We start from the raw sequence: 26599 nt of genomic DNA, 5'->3' as shown, positions 1-26599 counted from the left end.
ATTTTGTGCTGTTTCGCTACTTATGGGTGTTGTCATCTTAATTATTTTAGGATATTTTAGTATTTGTGCCTGAGCCTAATATTTTGATCATATTCTACATATAGTATTTGATTTTTCAGTGTATATATCTATCTAGCAACTGGCAATAATTAATTCTACTTGTTGGAATTCCAAATTTGTTGAATAAATCTGCAGTAATCAGATTGTTGTCAAACTTAACTAATTTTCAAACATCAAATTTAGTGTATGGGGAATGAAAGAGAGTTAGACTTAGAAAAATTAAGTTGACAGTCAACAACAAAAAACATGTGAAATGTTTTTAAATCTGTTCAAATCATTGGTGGAAAAGGTAAGACACTGCATCTTTGTACAAATCAGCCAATGACAGTACAATATTATCTAATTTGTTGGGTGTTAAAAACATAAACAGTACATCATTTGGTTTTAGTTATTATTATGTTAAGGAACAATGACTACTGATAGATTAATCTACAGATATTTCTTCCCTTCAATACACAGGAGCTATCTGGAAGTTCACATATAAAATCTGGCCTACATCTGTGTATTGGTCTAACAAAACTAAGTTTAATATGAAGAAAGAAAAGTAGAATTTGGCAATGAGAAAGATTTATAGAGAACTTTATGCATCTATTCACTAAATTGATGAACATTTATGCCTTCAAATTATCCAATATTTTTGTTTATGATAGTTAAATCTTAAAAAAAATAAAATAGTTATAAGATGACAAAATAAACAGCTTTCCTTAATTAAGTCAAAAATAGCTAATTTTTATGTATTTTCTAGCTATTTTCAAAATTTCATTATATTGTAAAGATATCTATTAAAAAAAAGTAAAAATAGAAATAAAATTATCTGCTATGAGGCTTAATAAAAAATATTTTCCTAAAAGAATTTTCCAATTAATTAAAATCTGCAATAGCACTCTAAACTAACATACCACAGGACGCTTTCTCCAACTGTTCTAACTTGTTTCACCTGGATCTGAGCCACAACTACCTGACCTCTAGCCCACCGCTGACTGCTGCCATCAGGCTGGTCAACCTCACACTGCATGGGAATAAACTTATCAAGGGATTCTCTTTCTGCAGGTATACAAATTTTACCAGTAATAATTGCCACATTTTTGGATAATCGTACTTTTTTATGCTATAGCAAAGAACACTAAGTAAGTTACTATTTTAAGGATTTTCTTCTTTTGGTATTGCTTGAAATAATCTGATCTGAAAAACCCTGATTACAAGGATAGTAACTTCCATAACCAGCGAAGCATATAAAAAAACATGGATTGACAAATTGACAAAGTAAATGTGAAGTTGTCGTGAAAATAATCTATGATACAAAGTAGAATTTGATGTCTGTCTGATGATCTCGGTAACCACTGAACCGATCGGATTCTACTCTTCAGGGAATATACCTAATGGTCCTGTGGTGGTTTTAGGCTATTTTTAGAGGCTAGGGGCGAAGCCGCTAGTAATAAATAAAGGAATATGCCAAGAAATCTAAGAAAATCACAAAACCTGAAAAAAAGTATTTTTTCCTTTTAAAAAAAATAAACGTCAGAAAAATAAAACAATGCATGCGCACTAAATGCGCACAAGTTAATTAAAATATTAACTGAAAAATCTAGCTGGCTATCTTTGTTAGCAGCCATTTTTACATATTGATACGGAATGACTGAAGAACAGACATATAGAAAAAGAAGCAATGCTATTTAAAATTAAAAATTAATTTAAATGAACTCTTAAATAACTTATATTTAAAATAAAATCAATTTATTTATTTTGCAAATTAGTATTTATTCATATAATTGGTTTGCTAAAATTCATTTCAAATTTCCCAGATTTTAAATTTTGAATGAAAATTTAGATGCCAATTTGAAATAAAATTTGTTAGGTTATAAAACATTGAAATTAGCAAAAGAATTCATTATAATAAAAAACATGGGGTTTTAGAAAATCAAATTTAACAAAAATTACCTTTTGAGTTTTGATATATTTAATTCAAAAGAATTATGGTTTTATCTTTGTTGGAAGCACAAGATCTTGGGATGGCGATTAGGTCTGTATTTTATTTTTCGTGGAAGCTTCTATTTGGTAGTTTTAAAGGTAGAGCAGCGAGTATTTGTAACAATGATAACAAAAATATATTAATAATGTATTAATCCAAACGATCTTTTTTTTCAGTCTTGGGTCAAACAGCAGCCTCAAATACCTAAACCTGTCCAGAACTTCACTATCATCCCTAAGTGCTGCCTGTCCTGACCAAGATCCAACCGCCAGCAGCGGCCAAACTATACCTAGCAGCCAGAGTAGTAATTTAGAGATGTTGGATATTTCTGGCAATTATCTCACCTTTCCTCTTCCACATCTTTCATGGCATAAAAACTTAAAGGCAAGAATTAATAAGTAATTTAACAAAAATACAAATATATCTGTCCTTAAAAAGATTTTCATTAATTTAGCTTAATTGTTTGATTTTATTCTCATACTTATTATTCTCTGTTTGAAGGTTTTCCATGCTGGACAAAGAAACATATCTGTTTATCCAAGTAATTCCTTCGATGGGTTGTCAGAGTTGAGACAAGTTTATATAGAAGAGTGTCCCATGCTAACTAGTATACAGACAGGTAAGAACTGATGGTATGTCAGAGTTGAGACAAGTTAATATAGAAGAGTGTCCCATGTTAACTAGTATACATACAGGTAAGGACTGATGGTATGACAGAGTTGAGACAAGTTTATATAGAAGAGTGTCCCATGCTAACTAGTATACAGACAGGTAAGGACTGAAGGTATGACAGAGTTGAGACAAGTTTATATAGAAGAGTGTCCCATGCTAACTAGTATACAGACAGGTAAGGACTGATGGTATGTCAGAGTTAGAAGAGTGTCCAATGCTATCTAGTATATGGACATATAACGGCTGGTGGTATGTCAGAGTTAAAACAATAAAATGTAAAATTATTACAAATAAACCCCCCTCAACCCCCCGTCCCCTACCTCAGCATCAACCTCCAATCCCCTTCCCCCAAATATTTTAGATCTAAAATATATTACATAAGGGCCACACAATTTAAAAATAAATCATGCCTTTCTGGTGTAAAAGTGTAAACTGTCTGTGACTAGAATAAATTTAACAGCATAGATAGGCAAATCAAAGATAACACATTTCAAAAAAGCGGAGCTAGTAATAATTTAGTTTGAAGAAATTGTCAAAACTTAAATGCGAAATCTTATTATTTAGAGCATTAAGATTTTTTGTTTGTAGCAAAGGATTTCGCTAAAGTCCGCTGAACAGATATGGGACTTTACAGAATAGCTACTTATTGCTCCAAGGAAGGTATTTGACTATTTTTAGGGAGGGCACAATCACCCACCAAAGAAAAATCGCCCCTTTCTCTTAAAAATTCAAAAGTGCACCTAGAGGCCTCTAGGTGCGTAGGCGCAGTATCTTTATAACATAAAAAATGAATTTTTGTTAGTTTCTGAATTACATTGCATATACATATGTCTTGATAAAAGCTTCGCTTTTTCTAAAATGCAAGTAATGTCTGATGCTTATGATCAATAAAATCTTTTTACAAAATGAGAGATACAACTATTATGAAAACTAAATTTAAAGAACATAGCCAACTTATTTAATTTGTAATGCTTAAACGTAATTTTTGTTACAATTTAAGTTTGTTATCCAATGAGAAATAAATGAAAGTTTTAATAAAACCTTAGTCATAATATACAATCTAAACTTTTTTTATTTTTTATTTTTAAAGTAAAGGTGTAATTTAAATCAAAGGATAATTGTAACTTTGAAAAAAATTTTAAATCATAATAGCACCACCTAATCTATAATTAAAGGTTAATTTTTAAGACTAATTATCTCTGTTCTTTGTTTTACTGTTGTACATGTCTACCATAAAAGGCAACATTAAATAAATTGGTTTTGCGCCCTCCATACTTGTAAAAGCCTCTTTTTGGTTTAAAGGCCTAAAAATTTTACAAAATGGCAAGCAAAAGAAAAAAATAATGTATTAAGATGAAGATAATATGCAGGGCTCGGCAGCAGCGCATCAGCCTCGACTACTTTGGCCAAAATAAAATTCAATTTATCCCCTTTTCTGTAGGCACTATAAAGAGCATCGCTTTACATCTACCTTGGAGTTGAATCAAGCTCCTCCAGAGGTTGCATAGGTTCCACTAAACACAAAGCCAGTAGTTACATTAAAAATCAAAAATTGGTTTTCAGAATGTAAAATTTAAAATGAAATAAAGTTAGTGTAAATTTGTTTGTAAAACTAGAATTTAAAGTATGGACACAGAAAAGTTAGCAGAAAGTTTGTTTGTAAGGTCATTTCAATAGACACAGAGACAAAGCAAGATATACAAAAAAAATTTCAAAAATGTGGCTTGGGTAGGAGGGTGTCAACATATTCCCAAACTTCAAAACTCCTTCCTCTTTAATAAGTCCCTAATGCTTTGTTTCACAATAGACTATAAAAGTTGGAAAGATTTTTAATCAATATAATAGATTTGAAATCTGCATAAAATTTTAAGGATTTTTTTTATAAAATTCGTTTTTTATATAATTCTTTATTTAAAGGCGCAAATACGATTTAAGTTAATAAATTTTGACCAATAGGATAGCTGGATTGGAAACTACCTACGCTCTAATTGGTTGAATGATGTACGTCACTTAAGCTTCTCCAATTAGAGCGCAGATAGTTTTCAATCCACCAATCACAGATCTTAAAATTATTTAACTTAATTTGTATTTGCGCCTTTAAATAAAGAATTATATGAAAAACGAATTTTATAAAAAATCCTTAAAATTTTATGCAGATTTCAAATCTATTATATTGATTAAAAATCTTTCCAACTTTTATAGTCTATTTCACAACCCCTGGTGAATCACTGTGCACACCACTGCATTAAATATAATATTGTATACAGAATTGTATTACAGTTTTCTCTATGATTATCATTTCCCAGAAAAAAAGGTTTCTTATACCTGTCACTGAATTCTTAGGGAAGCTTACAACTTTTCAATTACATGGACTAAGATTCTTTCTAAAATCTATCTAGTTTAAAAAAAATTATTAATTAACCCTAATTATAACATCTGAATTATATAGATCTATACCTACACATTAATTCATTATATAACTGTGTTTTGATTCTTTTTTTCATTTAGGCTTATTCTGGAGTAACAAAAAGCTGGAATATATCAGCCTGCGCCACAATCCAAACCTAGAAAAGTTGCCTGCAGAGGTGATATCAGCTGATCACCATAGTCCTGGCGGCCACAAGCTAGCTGTTGACCTGGTCGATAATGGTTTAGTTTATCTGGATAGGCTCAGTCTACCGTGGAAAAAGATTAGACATCTCAATTTGTCAGGTATTACAAATTTAGCTTTATATATAATAAATGTCACCATAAAAAAGTTAAGTTAATATCCTCATTGCAGTAAAAGGTGCTTTCAGTTGTCTTTAATTGTTATGCTAAAGGCTTTTCAAATCATTTAATTTGAATTCCAATAAGTTTTCTTACTCTGGGATAAAACCATCCTTTAATAATAATAATAACAGCTTTAGTTACGTAAATTTAAACTTGAAAATTATTTTATTGTCCATCAGTTTAACCAGTTAATGCAGTTAATTTTTGCATTCAAAGCATTTTTATTATTGTTAACTGATATTTGTTGAAAAATTGCTTGATGCAGGAAAATTAATAGGGAAATACTTACATTTTTAGGGCTTGATTATAGAGTTGTTTCGCTTATAATATTGTACTTTGTTGTCCCAGGAATCGGTATACCAAAAATCAGATCAGTCGTATAATTAGATTATATAAAAATTTGTTGTTAAAAAAGTGAAAAATGTTGAAAATGGACGTAGGGACATTCTGGTAATGATTATAGAGTTACGCTTTCTAAATTGTACCTAATTACTACAGGGATCACCATGCAAAATTTGAAATCTATAAGAAAGACGTATGGACCGACTTAATTATAGAAAAGCTTCGATTAAAAAAAATATAAATAGTTATTAAAATATTCAGGAAACCCGTTACATTGTGATTGTAGCTCGTATTGGATGATAAACACATTTAGAAGCGCTGGACTAGATACCCACAGTATTTGCTGGTCACCTACTATGTTTACAGGTCATTTTAATAGCTGGTATCTAAAGAGATAAGACAATGGCCGATAATTTAAAGTCCCCGAGCCAAAACTGTATTATTAGACTTGTGGGACTAGTGTAATAAATAGATTAATGTCGCTTCCCTCCCTTCTTTTAAAGTAATTTGGCGGTTTTTTTTCAATTTTGAAAATTTGAGTAACCCCCCCCCCCCCCCCCCCCCCGACAGAGAGCAACTATTTTGGGTTAGGTTAGGTTAGGTTATAAACTAAGGAGCCGAGCACTGCGGCTAGGCAGGCAAGGGGACCGAGCGCTGCGGATAGGCAGGCTAAGGAGCCAGGCGCTGCGGCCAGAGTTCATTTGTCTGTCGGGGGGGGGGGGGGGGGGGGGGCTAAGTTTAGTTTAAATGCAGAATAAGAAATCATTAGAGATTATAATAATCAGAAAACTAAAGTATTTTTAATGAAAGGATAACTAAGTTTCTAAGTAGCAAAAAATAAGAATGATCTTTACACTCATTTTTAGTCAAAAAGTCCAATAATAATTTAAATTTGCAGAATATTTTAAAATACAACAATAAACATTGAAGATAAAATAAAACGTTTTTTGGGTGGAGTTTGAACCAACAAACCCAAGTTATTTAATAACTACACTACTAAAGTGTTTGTTAAAATGAAAACTTCTATGAATTAATGAATCGTTGTTTAGGATTAAAAGTTGAGGAGCTCGACCCCTCGAAGTTCAACTGTACAACCATAGATCCTGTGCAGATATGCCTGGTTGCTATGAGTATTGCTTTGGTCTGTCTTACTCTCTGCATAGTGGGTGTCCTTGTCCACAAAACTAAGAAGTCTGGTCCTACTGTCCGTGACGTAAACAGGTTAATACAATTTTATATATAAAAAGTGTAAGGTGTTATGATGAAAGATTTTTAGTCAAACTCTTGACCATGCTTTAGACGTCTAATAAATAACTCCAATACTCTGTTATACTTTATGTTATGACTAGCGGCTACGCCCCTAGAGGCCTCCATGGGCACTTGCTGAAGGTGGAGTAAAATTCGATAACCCAATTTGTTATTATAGATTTTATAAAAAGTAAAAAGAAAAAAAATTTGGGATATATTTTTCAATTTAAGTTTTAAAAAATAAAACTATTTTTGGGGGTTAATTTAAGGGCGATTCCTCTTGGTAGGATGGTACCCTCCCCCAAAATAAATATAAACCTTTCAAGGACATATGAGAAGTGACCCTGTAAATGAGAACCATAATACTTTATTATAAGGATTTAACTAAAATTATGTTTTTGAGAGACAAATCATTTGTTATCATCAGTATGAAATCGATTCTTTATTTGTCTTGAATTATAAGTAGGATAAGGCTAGATTGTTAATTATTTAGAATAATTTTTTTATATTTTCCTTCATAAAAGGTTAACACGCGCGCCTTAAGAATCTATTCCAGTCCTATTCCTTTTCCCCTGATTATAAATGCATATATTTTGCTCTCTTGATTCTTAGGAAAAAGTCTTAACATTTTGATATCTGTAAATGCCAGATTAATCTAAATAAGTGTTCTTAGACACTGGAATTTTCTTTCCAGAAAAATTTCTTAAAAACAAGAATGACAACACCACAAAAGCGAAGCTCTGAAACAAAATTGTAAGTAAAATTGTTTCAAAACTTCCTAAATACAGGTTGCTGTTAATGAACATACTTACATTTTTAGGAATTAATTTTAGAGATGCTTTGCTTATAACATTGTATCTTTTGGTAATAGGAATCAGAATTTCAAAAATCAGATTAAAAGGATATCAACAAAGTAAAAAAATCATCATGTTTTGAATGGACATACGAACTTTGTGGTAAGATTATAGAGTTGCTACGACGAACCGAGCCTAATTATAAAAAAATAATTATATTCATAAGTAGAACAACAATAACAAGTTATTGCTATTAATGAAAGATGAATATATTTTTGTTATATTTTGCAATACAATGTATTCCTTTTTTTTGTATTAATCGTTTAGTAACCGATGAACGGAAAAACTTAAAACTATAAAGTAGAAATGGATAAAGGTTGTGCGTGGATATATTGACAGGGGAAATTTGTCGTAAATTTAGCTTGCTAATATGGACCTCATTTATTGGTCAGTTCGTTCATCCAGTTATAAGAAAAGGAATGTGATAAAAGAGGTGGATTGGGGATATTGTTATCCTAATTTTAGCCAGCTACGAGCATCACTTTAACAGAGTACATGAAAATCTGGTGCAACATCCAAGAAATAATCTTTTAGAGAAGCTTTTCTACTAAATCTAAATATTTTTACAGTTTAATCAATAATCCTACTTTGTTAAACAAACGTTGGTCAAGAATACTAATTTTGTTGCATTGCTCATAAACAGCGACAATTTTTCTAAACAACATTTTAATTTAAATCTAAATTATTTTTTTTTAAAGCAAATAGTCGACCAACTACTTTCAAATTTAGTAGGAGGAAGTATTTCTTCTATGTGTGATTTTTTGTAATAGGAAACCTTCTCTGGAACTATACAAATCTTCACTGTAAAGGAGGACCATATCAGATAGATATACAATCACACACGTTAATAGATGGACATAAATAATTTTGATAAATAATAACGAAAATTAATTTGGAAATATTAAAGATAATTGTATAACTAAGATACCATTGTTTTATTTTTCTCTTACTAAAATCTTTTAGGAGCTTTGTCTGTGTCCTTGGCATTGCTTTTGTTTCTTCTCATACAATTGTTCTTTTGGTTTCATTATTAGAATCGAGTTAATTTAGACGAACCCACAAGATTTAGCAGCATTATCTATAAATCTTTAAAGCAAAATTGTTTTGGTGATGAAAAAATAGTTATTCACGCGATATATATTAATTTATTCTTTAACATATTATCAAAATGTATACCTAGCACATGCATCGTTTCTTCAATTAATCAAAATGAAGTAACATAATGTGTTATGATCTCATGCAGGTTATGATCTCACTAACCACTGGATTGATATGGTTATCCTTTACAGATAAGACTATTATAGGTCCCGAAAAGGTTTCTAGCTATTTAAGGGGAGGGCATCGTAAATTTACCCAGAAAATCGCCAATGAAAAAAAAACTCTCCTCCCCCCAAAATTACATCTACGTATTATTAGTCTACTAGATATTTATCTCATATATATCTGACCTTCACTCTGTTGTTTTATATATCAAGTTCTTATACAATTCTTATAAATATCATAATTGCGTGGGTATTGATAATTTTTCAACATTTAATAGTCTAGAAATAGAAAATATCCAAAAAATCTGGTTATGATCATGAGTTATAGAAATTATAAGACTTCTTATCTTATCTCCATCTAATTAATTATTTATATAGGTATCCTGGATACCTGGAGCACTACTCTGGAACCTGCAAACTTGGCTGGCCGGAGAAACCTGTGTGTACAGAAGAAGGATGGGAATATGTAGAATCTAAATGCTCTTGCAAAGATTTGTATCAGGTTTGTTTATCATATATCTCTAAGTAAGAGTTTATTGTTTTAAAATATGCCTAAAATTTAATAATTTTGGAGGCGAAGCTACTAGATAATTCGCTTTGTAACGTCATTGTGTAACGCTATGGGGGAAATATGATTTATAGAAGAAAATAGACAGCTGGAATTTTCAATAAAATTTTTTAGATAAATGCTCATCTAGTCTAAACATTGTGTTGTCCGTTTGTCTGTTGGTCATTCTTGAAAGGTTTCGGGGATTGGATTTAAGTTTTTTCATATTTTCTCCATCTCTCTCTTTCTTTTCTTTGTCGCATTTCTTAAACATCTGTTCTTTAATTTACTTTCTTCGATTGTCTATTCCATTTTTGTGCTTCGCTACGTATGGATGTTGTCATCCTTGTTTTAATATTATTTGTGTGTTTATTTCCATTCATGTGGCGTGCACAGTGTTTTTTTTTCAGTTGGTTAGAAACCTTGATTGGTGGGGGAGATTTATATTTCAAAGTAACATGTAATGAGAACGGAGATACGGAAAGTGTCATATGTGACGTCATAAAAATACGTCTTAAGTAATCTCTTTTTTGGGGTTTCCTTTCCCAATTCTCACCTCATACTTTCTTCTTAGACGTATTTTTATGACGGCACACAAGACTCTTTCCGTATCTCCAATGAGTCCAACACAAAAAAAATTGTCTATTCATAAAAACGCATTACAATTTTATATGACTGTTCTTCCATGTTCTACTTTATTGCCCGCCATACTATTTATTCTTTAAGATCTCCCCGGATGCGTACACAGCTACTACTCTGCAGAATAATTATACTCTACACCAACAACCAAGATTTACCAAGGAATTTTATACAGCCATACTTTCTTGTAGAGTAGCTACTCTTTAGGTTTTGTAATTTATTAAAAATTGACGTTCGGTTTTTGCATTCGTTTAAAATATTCATGACATATTTTAACAATAACAAAAATACTGACAAAGCCTTAGAAACAGGACGAGAAAAAAAATGTATAGTATACTGAATGACGTATGAGTGAATTCAGTAACAAATGTACCAAAAGTAACTTTCAGGTAGGGATATAATAGGCCGTTTATTACACTAGTCCCCAAAGTTTTATAATAGCGGTTTCTTATTTGCTGGCTTAACAAATTAAGGGACTTGTATTGAAATTTGATTGGTTGGTTGATCAAGTTGAGTGTCAGAACGTTTTAAGTTAACCACTAATTTTAATCTCCAGAAAGGGTAATTTTGTTTATCATCATTTGGGTTGTACATCAATTTATCAGTCATTGTCATGTCCCTTTTAATCCTCGGGTAACTTTGTCACTGGTTTCCAAATTAAACTTGTTTTTTAAATAGAATCAAATTTCAAAATTGGTTAAAATATGACTGTAAAAATGCTTCAGACGGCAACCAATATTGACACAGGCTACCAACCAAAACAAGACAGAATTTTTAGTGTACATACACTTGATATCAACTCGGATACCAGGTACATATTTCATAAATGGTGCTTTCCTTCAAAGTGTATTTAGCCAGGAAAACCTACCTCCCTAATTTTAAATAAGTTAAAAACCATTAATGGGAAATTTTTCCCTATTCCTATATAGCATGTTGTGCCTAAACCCTAATGTGCTAAATAGTGCCAAATAAGTGCCCCCCCCCCCCCCACATACTCCTTCTTTCTGTAAAAATACGGGAGAGGGTGGTCTGTGCTTATTTTCTTAATTACTTTTTCACCTATTTTCTTATCTCCGATTCTATTGTGGTATTCGGCAACCGTGAGCCATGTCTATGGCACCCCTGATCTGGGGTTCGGTGGAGGGTCAATGGCCCTCCCCCGAGTCCTGGGAAAGGGGTCTAGTGACCCCCTCCCTACGTTTAGAATTAATGATTTGAATCTGTCATGTTTATTATGGTTAACTGTATTCTTAATTCTCCCCCACCCTTTCCAGGGATGGGGGAATCATTATTGCCCAAACTGACCATTGTATATGTATTATTTATGCTTTCATGTTATGATTATTTATTCCTATCCATGTAATTATTGTTTGTTGTATATAGCTTCAGTATCTCTTAACCCTTCAATAAAGTGACAACTGAAAATAGATGTTGATCATTATCTAGTGAAAGCTAGAGAAGCGTAGCTTCTCTATAGTAAGGTGTACACGTCTGTCACACTGCCGTAATCTAATTGAACTCCGGTGTCTGCCATTTATCCTCGGCGGATACCACAACTTTGGTGACAGCTGTGTGAGATTACGGCGAACCACAAGTGTAGAGCAGACGCGCATCTGAGGCTAAGGTACTCCCAGCAGTGAATCTGGCAAAACTGACGCAAGCAACCTGAATTACCCACCCTGGACAGCAAAGTTTAACTCTGCATCCGGCAGTTGTGGAAGCGAAACAGCGAAATCTGACGAATAACCGCGAGCAGCGCTGATATCTAACGGAGAATTGAGCGCCAAAAGGGCTGAAACAGGCCTGCGGACCGGCTGAAACAAGCCAAATACGTGTAGACGGCTGAAAATAGGCCAACTTTACTGCAAGAAATAGCAGGATCCGAACCAGTGGCGCTAGCAGGACGGGACATTCCCTGCCGCCGATAGGCTGAAACATGCCACATAGCTGCAAGCTGCGAGCTAACATACGGGTGTAGTGCACCAGAACAGAGAAAAACTACGTCAACCCCGAGTATCCTGAGAAGCTACAACGCAGCCACCCATCTAGAAAACAGATATTATATCACATTTGCAGGGATTACCACCCTAGTGTGATGGCCAAACAATAGATTTATGAGCAAAGCTTGGCAAACAAATTGTTGTGTTGTGATAAATCTAAGAATAGAACAGGCTTGGATTACTGTGTATTGTGATAACAGCTAAAAATAGAACAGAGTTGGTCAACAAACCTGTTATGCAATTGTGATAAGGACAAAAATAAAAGCTAGATGTAATATAATCAAAACAATCTCAAGCCCACAGCACAACAACAATACACCCCTTATTCCAAGGGAAGGGGAGGGGCCCCTCTCCATTGAAGGCAAATACAATCAGGGTGATATAACAGATAAGCCTAAGATTAAGAAGAAAAGGCCCTATTACACCAGCACACAGTTACCCCCCTCCCTCACAGGGGGAACGGACGGAGTTACCCCCGTCCCCTCACGCGCTTCCCCCTTCCTACCCACACTAGACTAAGTCCGTCTGTAGTGTGGAGCTAGCGATCGGATACACAGAGCGCCATTCACGGGTAGCGCAACAGAGTGCGGAAAATATCATAAATCCAACGGACGAAGCGGACCAATGAGAGAGCGAGCTGAGGGGTGAGAGCGCGTTTTCCCCGTGTGCGCGGATTTGACGGCGCGAACGCGCGTTACAAGGACAGAAGATTCCACGCACACACACACACACACACTCTCACACCAGAGCGGAGCTACTCCATAGCATTTAACAGGGGTATTTTTAGCAAATAAAGAATTGCAAGTTTCTTTCCTCCTAGCTCTAGTGTGATAAGGGAAAACCCAATCAGTTCCTGACAGCAGTTCAGACCCTCAACAGCTATCTACCTCAACACCTAACTATTGATAAGTACAGCTAAGTTATATCTTTGCAACTAAACTCCCAACCTAGTGATACAAACAGTGTTGGCTGTTAGGCTAGGAAGCCTCAAGTGACAAACCATTCATTGTAGTACTGTATAACTTTGTGCCCGCCGTTTCACCGTTGACCCAATGGACCAGCATCAAGTCCCAGGAGGTGACCAAGCCCCAGGATGGCTCCAGGATGACCCTCAGCCGGCTCCAGCCGAGTACCGCAAGCTGATGCTGAGCAATCTGCCGGAGTTTAGAGGGCCGCCCAAGCAATCCTGGTCGGCACATATCCGCCGACTTGAGATGTCATGGGCGGCTTACCGCGTGCCACCTCATGATTCCCTCAACCGCCGCAACGCCCTACTACTGTCATTGGTAGGGCAAGCGGCGGAAATGGCGTCCCATCTGTTTGGCGAGGCAGGCCAAGCCTTGACCTACGAACAGGTCAAGACCGAGTGTGAATTGCTATTTCGCCCTGCTTTTGAATCCCAAACGCTTAAACAAGCGTTTAGGGATTACAAGCAACACTCGACAGAACCTATACAAGCGTACATATCAACTAAGTGTGCCTTGTATAGGGACGCCTACAACCATGAGGATCTTGAGTTGTTGGTGGACGAATTAAATCGTGGAATTCGTAACGCCAATGTAAAACGCCTCATGATGAACCATGAAATTGCGAGTGTACCTGAGTACACTCGCAAGGCCATGTTCACCGTGACCATAGTTACTAAGCAGCTGAAGGAAGGTGTGTGCTTAGTGGACGCGACCGACGGGCTGACTGGATCTGCCTGCATCCAGTTGCCCCAATATGACGAGTCGGAGCCAATGGAGATTGGCTCCTTGGCTCCGGGACTCCACCAGATGGGGAAGGTCGCTCCAGATGACAAGGTTCCAGGCCGCTGCTACCGCTGCCAGGGGAGAGGCCACCGAGCTCGAGACTGTCCAACGCCTGTGGAAGTTAGCCTAGAGGAGAGGCGCACCCAGCCACGCCGTGACCGTTCTGCCAAGTGTGAGCGTTGCCACTATGACGGTCACACGGCGGCCGATTGTAGAGCTGACTGGGCCCAGGTAGCCAGCCGCAGGCGCACCGCCGACAAGGGTGCCCCTCCAGGGAAGCCCAGCAGAGTGGCCCATATGGAAGGGAGCGCGCCCCCAGCACCACCACCGCAAGCAGCCGCCCCCAGAGCTGCGGACCGAGCCGATGGGATGCCGCAGTTCGGGACTGTCCCAGCTAGGATCAACGTACTGGGCGGCGCGGCTGAACCCAACCGGGTTGGCCTAGGCTTCAGTCTTAACCATCTGGGGCCAGAGCTGATACAGCCCAACAACATAGCCGAGCCAGAGGTGCTGAGGCCCCAGCCTTTCAGCCTCAACATGATGGAACCTGCCCGACTGAGCCTACCCAGCAAGAGTGGAGGGGCGCTGCCCAGCGTCCCTGAGACGGTGTATGGGGAGGCCCTGGCAGCCGCTGAACGAGAGAGGCAGGAGGTGCTAGCCAGCACCTCTGCATCGATGTATGGGACGCCACCCGGCGTCGCCACCTGGGATGATGGGGGGGTGCTATCCAGCGCCTCCCACCTGGTGCCTGGGGCGACAACCGTCGCCGCCACCGAGATACCTGGATCCTGGAACGAGCCAGCCTCCAACCTGATGTCTGGGGCGACAACCGTCGCCGCCACCGAGAGACCTGAGTCCTGGAACGAGCCAGCGGTCCCGGAGGAAGGGGTGACACCCGTCACCCCCAGCCAGCCAGCGCCACCAGTCTGCAGGGAGAGCCCAGCTACATGCCAGCCAGCGCCACCAGCCTGCAGAGAGAGTCCAGCTACATGCCATCCAGAGCCCTCTACCAGCCAAGGGAACCCAGCTGCTCACCATCAGGATAAGTTGAATTTGTTAAATGTGTTGTATCCAAAATATGGTAAACACCCAGCCTTGCCTGTGCCCCCTGCACCTGAGGCTGGGGAGATTGAAATTTGGGAAAAAAAGGACTTGCCTGTGCCACATGCACCTGAGTTCCTAGGGCAGGGGAGGGCATTGAGTAAGGGCGAGCCTGTGCCACATGCACTTCAGCCCCATGCCACTGGGCATGCCTTGGACCAGGGAAGGGAGCACTTAGGGCTAGGGGAGCCGACACCCAGGCAAGTGCCAGTCGCTTGCCAGTCTGTCATTGGGGAGGGTATCGGGGTGCCTCGGCCGCATACAGATAACGCTCAATGGAAATTTGTATCTAGCCAGGAGCAGCCCAGCCGTGTCCAGCCCCAAGAAGCAGCCGTGACCAGAGCCGGAGATCCCCAGCCGCGTGTACGAGGAAGATGGTTACCTGGAAGCCTCTCCCATTGGTGGATGGTCCTGTGGGGCCTCCTGCTGGCAGCCGTGTGGCCTACAACCAGCTACGTCCTGGTGGGGTGGGACTGTGCCAACCCCACCCATGTCACGTCTTACAATAAAGAAAAGATGTGTGACACGGAGCCCCTACACCAGGAGGTGCCCCTGGGCCATGAAATACACGTCCTGCAGCAAGTCAAGGTGAGGGAAACCACTGGGTTCAGCTGTCAGCTCACCGTGTCCCAGTGGACATTCAGGTGTGGGGTATGGGGTCACCTCAAGGTGACCTCGGTCCCCACCCTCATGAGGCCAACCAAGATAGACCCAGAAGCGTGCCGAGACCTGGCCAGGAACCGAGTATACACGTTGCCAGGCAAGACCCAGCCACTGACGTTCCAGCTGAACCACCCCCTGTTCTTCACCATCGACATGGTGGGCGCCCTCGTCAACAGCCCCGAGGGGGTGGGTTGCGAGGGGGAGGACGTCCACTTTGAGGGCCAGCTATACCGCAATGAATTAGTGCTCCAGGAGCGGCGGCTGCTGGTCAAGGAGGAGACCTATGTGGTGGAGGATGGACGGGTGGAGTCCCAGTCTGACCACCTGACCCTCGAGTGTCCCCATTCTGAGCTGTCCTGTATCACTGGGGAAGCAACCTACGTGTGGGACCACCTGGGAAGAGATTGCCCCTTGAGGCTGATCCGCAGCCTCCAGCCCAGCCTGGTGAGGGATGCATATCTGGTTGACCATCAGGCCCAGTTTTTCATCAACATGACCAACCCCACCTCAATTGTGAACTGCGACTTCGAGGCCCATGCCACCAACCACCCAGCGTTGTTCGTGGCAGCTGACCCAGCCGCGGCTGCGCTGCCCAGAGTGTCGGCCAGGGATGTTGACGTTCCCCTTCAAGCACAGATCCATGCAGGTTATATTGGGTTTACCCTGGAAACGCGCATGAGAAGCACTGCAGCGGAAGAAGTAGCGGCCAACTGCTGGAAGCTCCAGCAACTAGATCCGGCCCACCCGGTGCGTGTCCAGGGGAGCACGTTCTCGGTACTGAGGGGAGACATCCTGCTGCAGCTGACCTGCCAAAGGCACAAGTATGTTGTCCGCGAACACAAGGAGTGTTGGGACAAAGTGCCAGTGGAGCCCACAGGCTTTGTAGACGCTGTGACACGGGTATACAGTGAGCACGCCACCAAGATTCCCTGCTCCTCCACCTACCCCCTGACTGTGCACGCGGAGGAAGGCTGGATAGAGTTAACCCCTGCTCCCAAGAAGAGGCCACCCCCGCTGGATACGCCTAAGCAGTTGTTGACAGAACCCTTAGATGACTTCAGTTCAGGTGGTTTGTATTCGCAGGCTGAGTTGAACGACTGGCAACAACTGCTGGCGTTCCCAGCATACAAGAGTGCCATGCTGACCGGCCTATCCTATGGCTCCTGCGTTCAGCAAGGCAGCTGTTCGGCCACAGGAGACCATGGGATAGTGTCCTACAACATTGACCGACTGGCGGAGGAAGGAGAGGCAGCCCTGGATGTCTGGGCAGGATTTAGACAAGCCATCCACGAGTGGGGAGATGGCGCCGCCATACTGTGCTTGCTGTTGCTGATCCTCAAACTGCTGGGGGACCTAACCACCATTTCTCTGGCAGCAGCACAAGGAGGAGTCCGGGCAGCCCTGAATGCGATATCACAAGTGTTCCTGTACCATCCAGCTTTATATAGGAAAGCGCTGGCTAGAGCCAGGCTCAACCATGCCAAGTCCCGGGACTTTTCAGTGGACTGGGATGCCATTCCCATCGGCAGGGAAGCAGCCGAGGAAATGGTGTCTATGAAATCAACTGACAGCGGGCATGACCGCCCAGGTAGGCCAGGACCGCCCTCTGGCAGACCCCGCGGCCCCTCAGGAGGACAGGCCGCTGCTCAGACAATCAACCTGGCAGCCAGTGCCCCAGCCGCTGCCAACAACAACCCGCAGGCCCCACTGCTGACCGTTCCAGCAACAACTGTGCCACCAGCAAACCTGATACCTGCCGGCGCTGACCAACGTATCCAACCCAAGTCAGCCTCTGCCTTCTATCCCACATTGGGAGCCCATCAACCCTAAGAAGATACTCACCACTAGGATTCCATTGAATCATTATCGTTTGTATATATTTTAGCCCTAAGGAGCGGGCCGAAGGCCTCAACCACTGTCGGAAGTCTGATAGGGAAACCACCTCCCAGCCTTCCGAGGGGAGAGTTGTGGTATTCGGCAACCGTGAGCCATGTCTATGGCACCCCTGATCTGGGGTTCGGTGGAGGGTCAATGGCCCTCCCCCGAGTCCTGGGAAAGGGGTCTAGTGACCCCCTCCCTACGTTTAGAATTAATGATTTGAATCTGTCATGTTTATTATGGTTAACTGTATTCTTAATTCTCCCCCACCCTTTCCAGGGATGGGGGAATCATTATTGCCCAAACTGACCATTGTATATGTATTATTTATGCTTTCATGTTATGATTATTTATTCCTATCCATGTAATTATTGTTTGTTGTATATAGCTTCAGTATCTCTTAACCCTTCAATAAAGTGACAACTGAAAATAGATGTTGATCATTATCTAGTGAAAGCTAGAGAAGCGTAGCTTCTCTATAGTAAGGTGTCCACGTCTGTCACACTGCCGTAATCTAATTGAACTCCGGTGTCTGCCATTTATCCTCGGCGGATACCACACTATCTCAATATTTTTTTCGCCTATTTTCTTATCACGAATTTTATTTCAATATTATGTTTACATTATTTTGTTTTGTTTAATTAATGTGTTCTAATTTATTTAAGAAAATTATCCAGCTACCATCAGTTAGAAGCTAAGAATAAAAACTTCACGATGGCAGCTAGAAATAATATCACACAAAATAATCACAAATATTATTACAATACTTCTAATGAAGGTAGGTTCATTTTTTCTGATTACTAGAGGCCTGTGGTGTGTATAAGTCCAGCCATTTTGGATTTTGCAGAATCTAAAAAATAGTAGTAAGGAAGGTTTTGTTTGTTTAATCCATATTTTTTTAGATTCCGTAGACAACTTTGTATTAGATCTTCCAATAAGTGTAAGTTAAGAGCTGGATGTATTATTACTTGGACCTTACATCAGATTTTCATGTTCTATAATAGAGTTAAACACGCAGCCGGCTAAAATAACGATACTTCTTTCCATCCTACCCAATCCCCTCTCCTACTTGTTCAACAAACTGATCAATAAATGATAGGGGAAATAGCAACCAAAATTAACAACAATTTTTCCCCTGTCATAATATCCACGTATATACTATATCCATTATTAAGGGACATCTGTGAATGTGCGCACAGAATTATTACCACTGGAGGGAACTATCAGACTTGATGACAAGAATAAATATCTGGAGAATCATTATGCTTCAACTGGAATTGCTAGTCTTACAGGTAAAGTTTGTTATCTTCAAACGGTCGTATCATAGTTCTGTTTTTTACTACTGGGCAAGGACGTTCAAGCTTGTTTATTAATGGGGGTAAAAAAAAGATGCTTTAAAGGTTTTAGGGGAGCGGGGGGAAATATAATGTATGTTTTAAAATTTTTATGGGGGGTAAAATAAGGCGTTTCAAAGTTTTAAACACCCCCCCCCCTCTTTGCCTTAGACGCCTATGATAATAATAATTGATGTTAATTATTTTCATTATAAAGAAGTGAATAATAGACTTTCCAATAAAGTAACCGACCCCTTGAGAACAGAATAATCCCATGCCGATTCATTAAATCAAACGATTTATTTTTACAGCCAGTCAACAAATCATGAATACAACTCATTCTAAGTATTTTTTTATCATATAAATTGAAATTGGTGTAATTAAAGTAATGTGCTCTATAGTAAGCTGTTAATTTTTAAGGTTCTGACCCCACAGAAGAACAGCATGTTCATTATGCTAACTGTTCAAATTTTAGTCAACAGTGTCATTCAAGGTATATATACAATTTAAGGGATAAGGGGTAGTTCACAATAAAATGTTCCAGGTATCTATTATCTCCAAAATTCTAAGAATATTAAAGAATGCAATTGGCCATACGGTGAAACATATAGATTTTGCTACAAATAATCTGTAATAGCTATTACTCAATAATGCTGCATAGTTATCTCGCAGTGCACATAATAGAACTAAAAAGACCTGTAGGTATTATTCTTCAGTGAAGCTGGCATGACATTTACGTTCATTTGTTTGGAAGCTAGCATCTTGTTAAGATCATAGATAATTGTTACCAGGAATATTTTAACGTGAAACGCACTAGATCCAATTGTAATGATTAATAATGCCATTACTATATCCTGTGTTTTAACCTATTTTAATAACAATGAAGAAAGTATGAAAGATATTTACTATTAATAGTTAATGGTAAGTGGGCCAAATTAAGCTATACGTTTGTTCCTTGAAGTAACAAGGATGACAACATCCATAAAAGCGAAGCACTGAAACTGTAGGACAAACGCACATTAACACTTGTATAGTGTCTGAACTGAATAATCAGAATATAAAAGTATAAGATTCGAAGCAAACTTGTAAGTAAATTTGTTGAAAAACTGCTTGATACAGGATAATGTTTATGGACATACTTACATCTTTAGGACTTGATTATAGAGTTGCTTCGCTTGAAATATTGTTCTTTGTTGTCCCAGGAATCAATATACCAAAAATCAGATCAAACGGATAATTAGATCACATGAAAATTTGTTGTTAAAAAAGTAGAAAAATCAACATGTTTAAAATGGACGTACGGACATTCTGGAAATGATTATAGAGTTGCTACGCTTTCTAAATCGTACCTAACTACTACAGTAATCGCCATGCAAAGTTTGAAATCGATAGGACAATTCTAACATGCCTAAATTAACGAATAAAAGCTAACTATCTCGGACGGACGGACGGACGTACGGACCGACCCTAATTATAGAAAAGCTTCGCTTTTAAAAACACACTGTATTATCAGGTCTCTGCATTCAAGTAGCCTTTCCTTGGACAGCAGTTGTTATGGACATATTCCACCGCATCCCAAAAATAACAGGTTATAGTCCAGCTACTCTATAACTAGGGTCTGTACGTCAGTCTGACAAAGTAACTTATAGTATCCTGTCTTATTGTTATGCTTTGTAACCCCCAACATTTTATTTTTTAATTCCCCCCCCCCTTCAAAGAAAATATAAAAGCTTGGACGTCCTTGCCTCTATGATATAAAGATTACCTCCCCCCCTCCCTATAAAAAATGGATTTGGGGGTGCCATAGGCATAGGCACCCCTAAAATTTTTATTTTTATTTTTATCACCAACCCCCAAAAAAAATGAAAAAGCTTTGAAAGACGAACTGTGATTTTAGAAAATCTTCAAAAAAGCATTTTCAAAATGTAATCTGTAATAATGTTTACAGGTTGTCAAATATGCGAGAGGGTGGTGATGGCTATATTATCCATGGCTCACCTGCCTCCTCAGATATCATTCTTGGACTTAATTCTCATATACACATGGATAAGGTATTTATTTTAGCTTAAGTTAGTGTCTTCTATTCATCGTTATAATATAAATTTATACATTGCAAATTATAAATTGTTTGCAGGAAAATAATTCAAATTCGTGTTTCAACTTATTAAAAAGAACTAAGATAGTTTAATCATCATTGAATTAAATTGAGCCTATATGTTTTGTAGCTTGGAATAAGCAAAAATATATCAGTATTTTAGGTAAAGCTTCGAAATAGTTTTCAGCAATACTGAAAAATCATGTATAGTATCGTAATAAAGACAATTTTCCTTGAATATTAAAATAAAAACCATGAAATTAATATTCTATGAATTAAGTTTGTGTTAATTTGTCATTTTATTATCCACAGTAGGCTGTTTATAATACGATGCGACAAATAAGTATTCTATATTTATTTACTTACTTTTTATTCTTTTGAGGAGTTGAGTCCAGATTCTGGAACAGGAACATCAACAGAAACAAGTGGCGGGAGTGGGGTACACCTTGCTGGATCCAGGTACATTTTATTTGGAGTACATTTAATTTATCTTTTTTTTGCATATATTGTTCCTTTAATAATTCTCAAGTGAACTAAACTTTTTTTTTATTTCATTTGAATAAAAATGAACATAACATTGATTTTATCATAGATCTCAGCTGGCCTCAACAAGGACCATCATGTCATTAGCAAGACGCCAACTTCTAAGGGACAAATACTATAATTATGACTATTGGCTTCGGTACTAGTCTACAGGGGCTTCACAGCTAAAAAACCACTGACTTATGTTTTGTTTTTGTAAAGAGAATAATTTGTAGGTAGGTGTAATTTTTTGGGGGGATTTTATCAAAAGTAATTAAATCGGCAGTGCTCTAAATACTTGCAGTAAAGGGTTTCTTTTTAAATTTGCCAAGATAAATGAAAGTATTTGTCTTTATTAGAAGAAACCATGGAGCTAATATCTACCAAAGTCAGGAGCTGAGTGAAAATTGCGGGAACACAAGCAGTAGCAACAATGCGCATGCCTTTAAAAATGCCGCAAGTTATTATGAAGACACTTGCAGTGAAGTGAAAGACAATAACAGTTTGGACAGACAGAAAAATATGCATTTTATGCTGCAAAGTGAAGATAAAGTTCAACCTAAAATTATTCTAAAACAGTCTAGCTTTAGCTCGGGTAACTTAAACTAATATTTAGTATAGAAATATTTAACAACAAAAACAAACAATTAAAACAAATTGCGTCAAAAAAAGGGCTAATATTCATAGAGATTTTTTTCTCGAAACTTTTTAATTAGTTTTTTTCAATATTTGTTAAAAAAGATCAATATAATTTTAAGGGTTTGTGGGGAAAAATATGTGTATTTGTAAATGTAATCATACATTTTTAAATGAAATAAAACTCGATATTGTGAATTTAATTGTTTTAAATTTATAATAGTTATGTGCCTGTCAATAAAAGTCCTGTTTTCTTGTATTATTTATTCTATATTCATTTGCCTAATCTAAATATTAGGGTTGGGCCGGATATCCGGTGTGGCCGGATATCCGGCCGGATATCCGGCTCTATAATTTTTTTTACTTTACACCAAAAATCTCTGCTTTTAAAAATCTTAAATGGCTATAATTTTCTTATTATTGAAGCTAGAAGAACATTTTTTTCTGAATAAGTTTAACTTTATGTAAATTTGTATAAGATTTTTGGAGAAATTTTTTTTTACTAATTTAATATCTGGTAATTTGGCCGGTTATCCGGCCGGATATCCGGTAAATTGGCCGGATAACCGGATATTTGCCGGATATCCGGCATTTGAAATCAGCCGGATATCCGGTATCCGGTATCCGGCCAAAAAAGTATCCGGCCCAACCCTACTAAATATGTTTCTGCCCAGACAGGGATAAAAATCAATTCATAATTACATGGATGTGGCATCTTTTTTTTGCCTACTCTAATAAAAAAGTCCTTCAAAATGACTAATATAACGATAGCCCCCACCCACCCATTCACCCCTTTTACCCAGTACCTTCCTGTAATGACTAATAAATGAGGACTAAAGTAGCAACATAAATTGACGACAAAATTTCCACTATCATAATATCCACTATCGGTTTAGTTGTTAGCGAGATATTTTGGTACAATCATACTTTTATTTAAAGGATATTCAATCTTAATCAGAAGATTTCACATAAATCCTAAATTTTCATCAAGTTGATGATACCACAGAAGATTAGATAAGTTGTTAGGGTTTAGCTACGTTTTTTTAAAGAAAAGAAATAATCCTTTTATAGAAAGTTGTCTGAAACTTAAGATTTCAATAACTGCTGAACTGATCGAGTTTTCCTTTATTGAAAACTTTATCTTTAAAAAAAAATATTTTAATGTTATTCCTTGTTATATTCCTTACAAGCCTAGCCTAAAATTTACCAAATATACACCAACCATGTATATAATCTATAATATAAATTACAACCAGTGATTTTGTTCCAAGATTAAAAGTGTCAAACTTTATAGAGCACAAATTTATATTTTTACCAGAGGTTGATAACCCCGAGAAAATTGGTGTTATAATAAATTAACCAAGGGCATTCTTAAGAAAAATATAAATGCTTTTCATTATGGCTTTGAATCTAATAAATATCCGCTGGATCAGAACAGGTTCTCAGCATACTTAAAAATTATGCATGACAATTGTCTACGAATTATAAAACAAAATTAGTATTTTTTATTATGATTTTTCAATTTAATACCCGAGGAAAAATGTCTATAATACGATGCTTTAAAGTTTTAAGAGTATTAAGAGTAACAAAAAAAGGGCGGATTATGCGAAACAATGAAATATGCTCATTTGCTGGATTGTCTGTTTAGAATCAGCTTTAGACATCCAGCTGAATTTCAAGGTAATAATAAGACGATTTCACTGAGTCTTACACACGAATGCCGAGCCCTGCAATTTACCATGACTGCACTAAGGAACAAGAAACCGATTTATATAAATTAACTAGCGGCTACGCCCCCTAAAAGCCTCTAGGGGCACTTAAGGTAGGAGGGGGAAAAGTCGACCTTATCCCATTTTAAATTCAAGTTTCAAAAGAGTTTATTTTTTGGAGGGAGGGGAGTGAAGACACCCTCCCCAGAAATGGTTTAAAACCTTCATAGGACCTATAAGAAGCTTCACTGTAAAAGAGAACAATATCGGTTAGCGAGATCCTTTTGGACAGACAAAAAACGCTTACTACTTTATATTATATGATTTTAACGGCCAGCGGTTTTTTTATTTTAAAATTAATTTAAAATTTCTCTGTAAAAATAATTAATTAAAGCATAGCGAAAGTATCAACAAACCATTCTAACCAACATTTGGTTTCACTTTTTTTCAAGATTATTACCAATGCATGTTTTCATTCTTCTTTTCATGCATTTTAAAGCAAGTTACTTTGCAAAAATCTATTCACCCTCAGGCAAAAATCTTATATTTTTCAAAGAAAATCAACATATTTTATCAAAGCATTTTGTGTTCGAGGCTTTGCTTCTCTATAATTTACATTATACTTAATCAATAGCTTGCTAACATGGACATTACTTATTGGTAAGTTAGTTCATCCAGTATAAGGGGAGGGAATGATGTAAAGGGGGTGAATGGAGGAATCATTTTTTTAGACAGCTAAGTTTCATTTTATTACAGTACGTGATAATCTGGCGAGATCCAATAACTAATGAAATGGCTTAGGACTTAAAAACGAAAGCAGTGCTCGGCAGCCGCCTGCAAGCCTCGGGGTAATCAACCTTTTATAATTTTAAAAAATCATCTGGTAATCCCTCTTTAAAAATATTTCAAATTTCATCTTGGTTTAACTTTACGGTTGCCTGGCCCTGAACAAAAGTCATGATATCAACGTTTTGTTGTCTGTTTGTCTAATTGACATATTTAAGCTCTGCTTCTTAAATGCGTCTGTTCCCTTGTTAGAAAAGTAAGAAGAATCAGGAAGGACGGGTACATTGGACTGTTTATTACAATAGTATTATAATGATATTTTCTCATTAGTTGACTTAACAAATTTGGGGACTTTTATCAAATTTAGATCATCTAGTTCATTAAGTTGAGTGTCTCAACGTATCAACCACTAATTGTAATCTGTGGAAGGGGAAATTGTATGTATCATCATTGGGGATCATATAAATTTTTCAGGCATTATCTTATCCCTTTAGATCCCTGAATACGCATACTCTTGACTGTAAAGTGTAGTACTTAATAAGTTGACAGGTATAAATATGATCCTATTTATAGGAAATATCTTAACACAACAAAATATAAAGATTTTATACAAACTGAAATATTTGCAAAAAAAAACAAGGATGGCAACATTCACAAAAACGAAGATCTGAAATAGAACAGTATAACAAACGAACATAGAGTGCTAGAACTTTATAAGTAGATTTTGAGTCTAAACAAAATTGCATATAAATGTCAAGAAAATTACTTAAATGCAGGGTACTGTTTTAGAGCTAAATCTAAAGTCGATAGAACAATTCTAACATGCTTCAATATAACCGTTATGTAAGGACAGAGCATAATTATAGAAAAGTTACGCTTTAAAAAAAAAGTAATTGAGGTATATAATTTAGAGCAGTTTGACTTTAAAACAACATTTGATATAAAATTAGATTTATTTGACTATCATCCATTGCAATCATAGCAAGTCTGCCTCGATTACAAGTGTAATAATCTTAGATGTAGGTGAAAACTAAACACGAACAAAATATATACAAATTATATGTGTACACAAATCCCAAAGAACCTTAAAGGAAAATCAAAGAAAGAGTAGCTGTATTCAATTGAAGTTGGAGCTTTTAACGGTCAAACGGCAGAACGAACCTATGCCCGCACACCGTGTTAAGCGGCATAAGAAGGACTATACTAATCTCGAATACCCAAATCCAATAAAACACAGCGAAAAATAAATTAAGAATGGAAACGCGTGATATAAGTCTTTAGCGCACATTTATGTGAACTGTAAGACAGTATTGCATTATTAAAAAATGAATATTCCAGGTTATTTTTGGGCTCTATTTTGTAAGTTAAAATGTTGTGTAAGCAAAATCTATACGTTCCACCGTTTTGCCGTTAGCAGCCTTTAAAGATTATAGATTTTTTTTGGAGATAATCGATAATAGAAACATTTTCCCGTGAACTGCACCATATCCGAAAATGTGAAGAAAAGTAAACATAATAGTGCAAATGACGGTGCAAATTACAAACTAAATGCCGATAGCCCCAAAGTGGTTCCCAGATTTTTTATACAATTAAATTACAGTAACCATTTCAGCTTTAATGGGTCAGGTATTGTAATATGAAAATTTAGCTATTTATTGACTACGGAAACCGACATGAGCATCCTTTCTTGGCTTCACATTATACGGAAATAGATTACAAGGAACTAAAAAGGGACAAACTTTTTATAAGAGTTTGTCGA

At 37.4% G+C, this 26599-nt stretch overlaps 2 protein-coding genes across 2 annotated transcripts in view; both read left to right on the top strand.

The window, feature by feature from the left end:
* The window catches only part of LOC145311985 (ATP-dependent translocase ABCB1-like), a 516884-nt gene that overhangs the window by 248457 nt on the left and 241828 nt on the right, over positions 1-26599 (top strand). The gene's annotated exons all lie outside the window — the stretch shown is intronic.
* LOC145311982 (uncharacterized) lies at positions 963-22534 on the top strand. The gene is made up of 16 exons (XM_080151058.1): positions 963-1110; positions 2206-2413; positions 2531-2648; positions 5210-5413; positions 6077-6181; positions 6865-7036; positions 9558-9681; positions 10453-10527; positions 11091-11176; positions 18424-18536; positions 18934-19050; positions 19513-19585; positions 20606-20680; positions 21041-21143; positions 21570-21646; positions 21780-22534. The coding sequence occupies exons 2-16, from the start codon at positions 2345-2347 to the stop codon at positions 21874-21876; spliced, it is 1608 nt and encodes a 535-aa protein (XP_080007184.1). The 5' UTR covers positions 963-1110; positions 2206-2344; the 3' UTR covers positions 21877-22534.

This window comes from Acartia tonsa, chromosome 2, assembly GCF_053477335.1.
Source record: "Acartia tonsa isolate MP-2025a chromosome 2, ASM5347733v1, whole genome shotgun sequence".
Taxonomy (NCBI): Eukaryota; Metazoa; Arthropoda; class Copepoda; order Calanoida; family Acartiidae; genus Acartia; species Acartia tonsa.
Note: the sequence above shows the minus strand (reverse complement) of the source record. Positions and strands in the feature narration are given on the sequence as shown.

What these genes read in the sequence shown, in the direction of transcription:
- LOC145311982 (XM_080151058.1), top strand. Translation starts at nt 2,345, where the DNA reads ATGTTGGATATTTCTGGCAATTATCTCACCTTTCCTCTTCCACATCTT. An exon ending in TGGAATTGCTAGTCTTACAG is followed by an intron (nt 19,051 to 19,512) that starts GTAAAGTTTGTT and finishes TTAATTTTTAAG; the next exon opens with GTTCTGACCCCACAGAAGAA. An exon ending in GTACACCTTGCTGGATCCAG is followed by an intron (nt 21,647 to 21,779) that starts GTACATTTTATT and finishes ATTTTATCATAG; the next exon opens with ATCTCAGCTGGCCTCAACAA.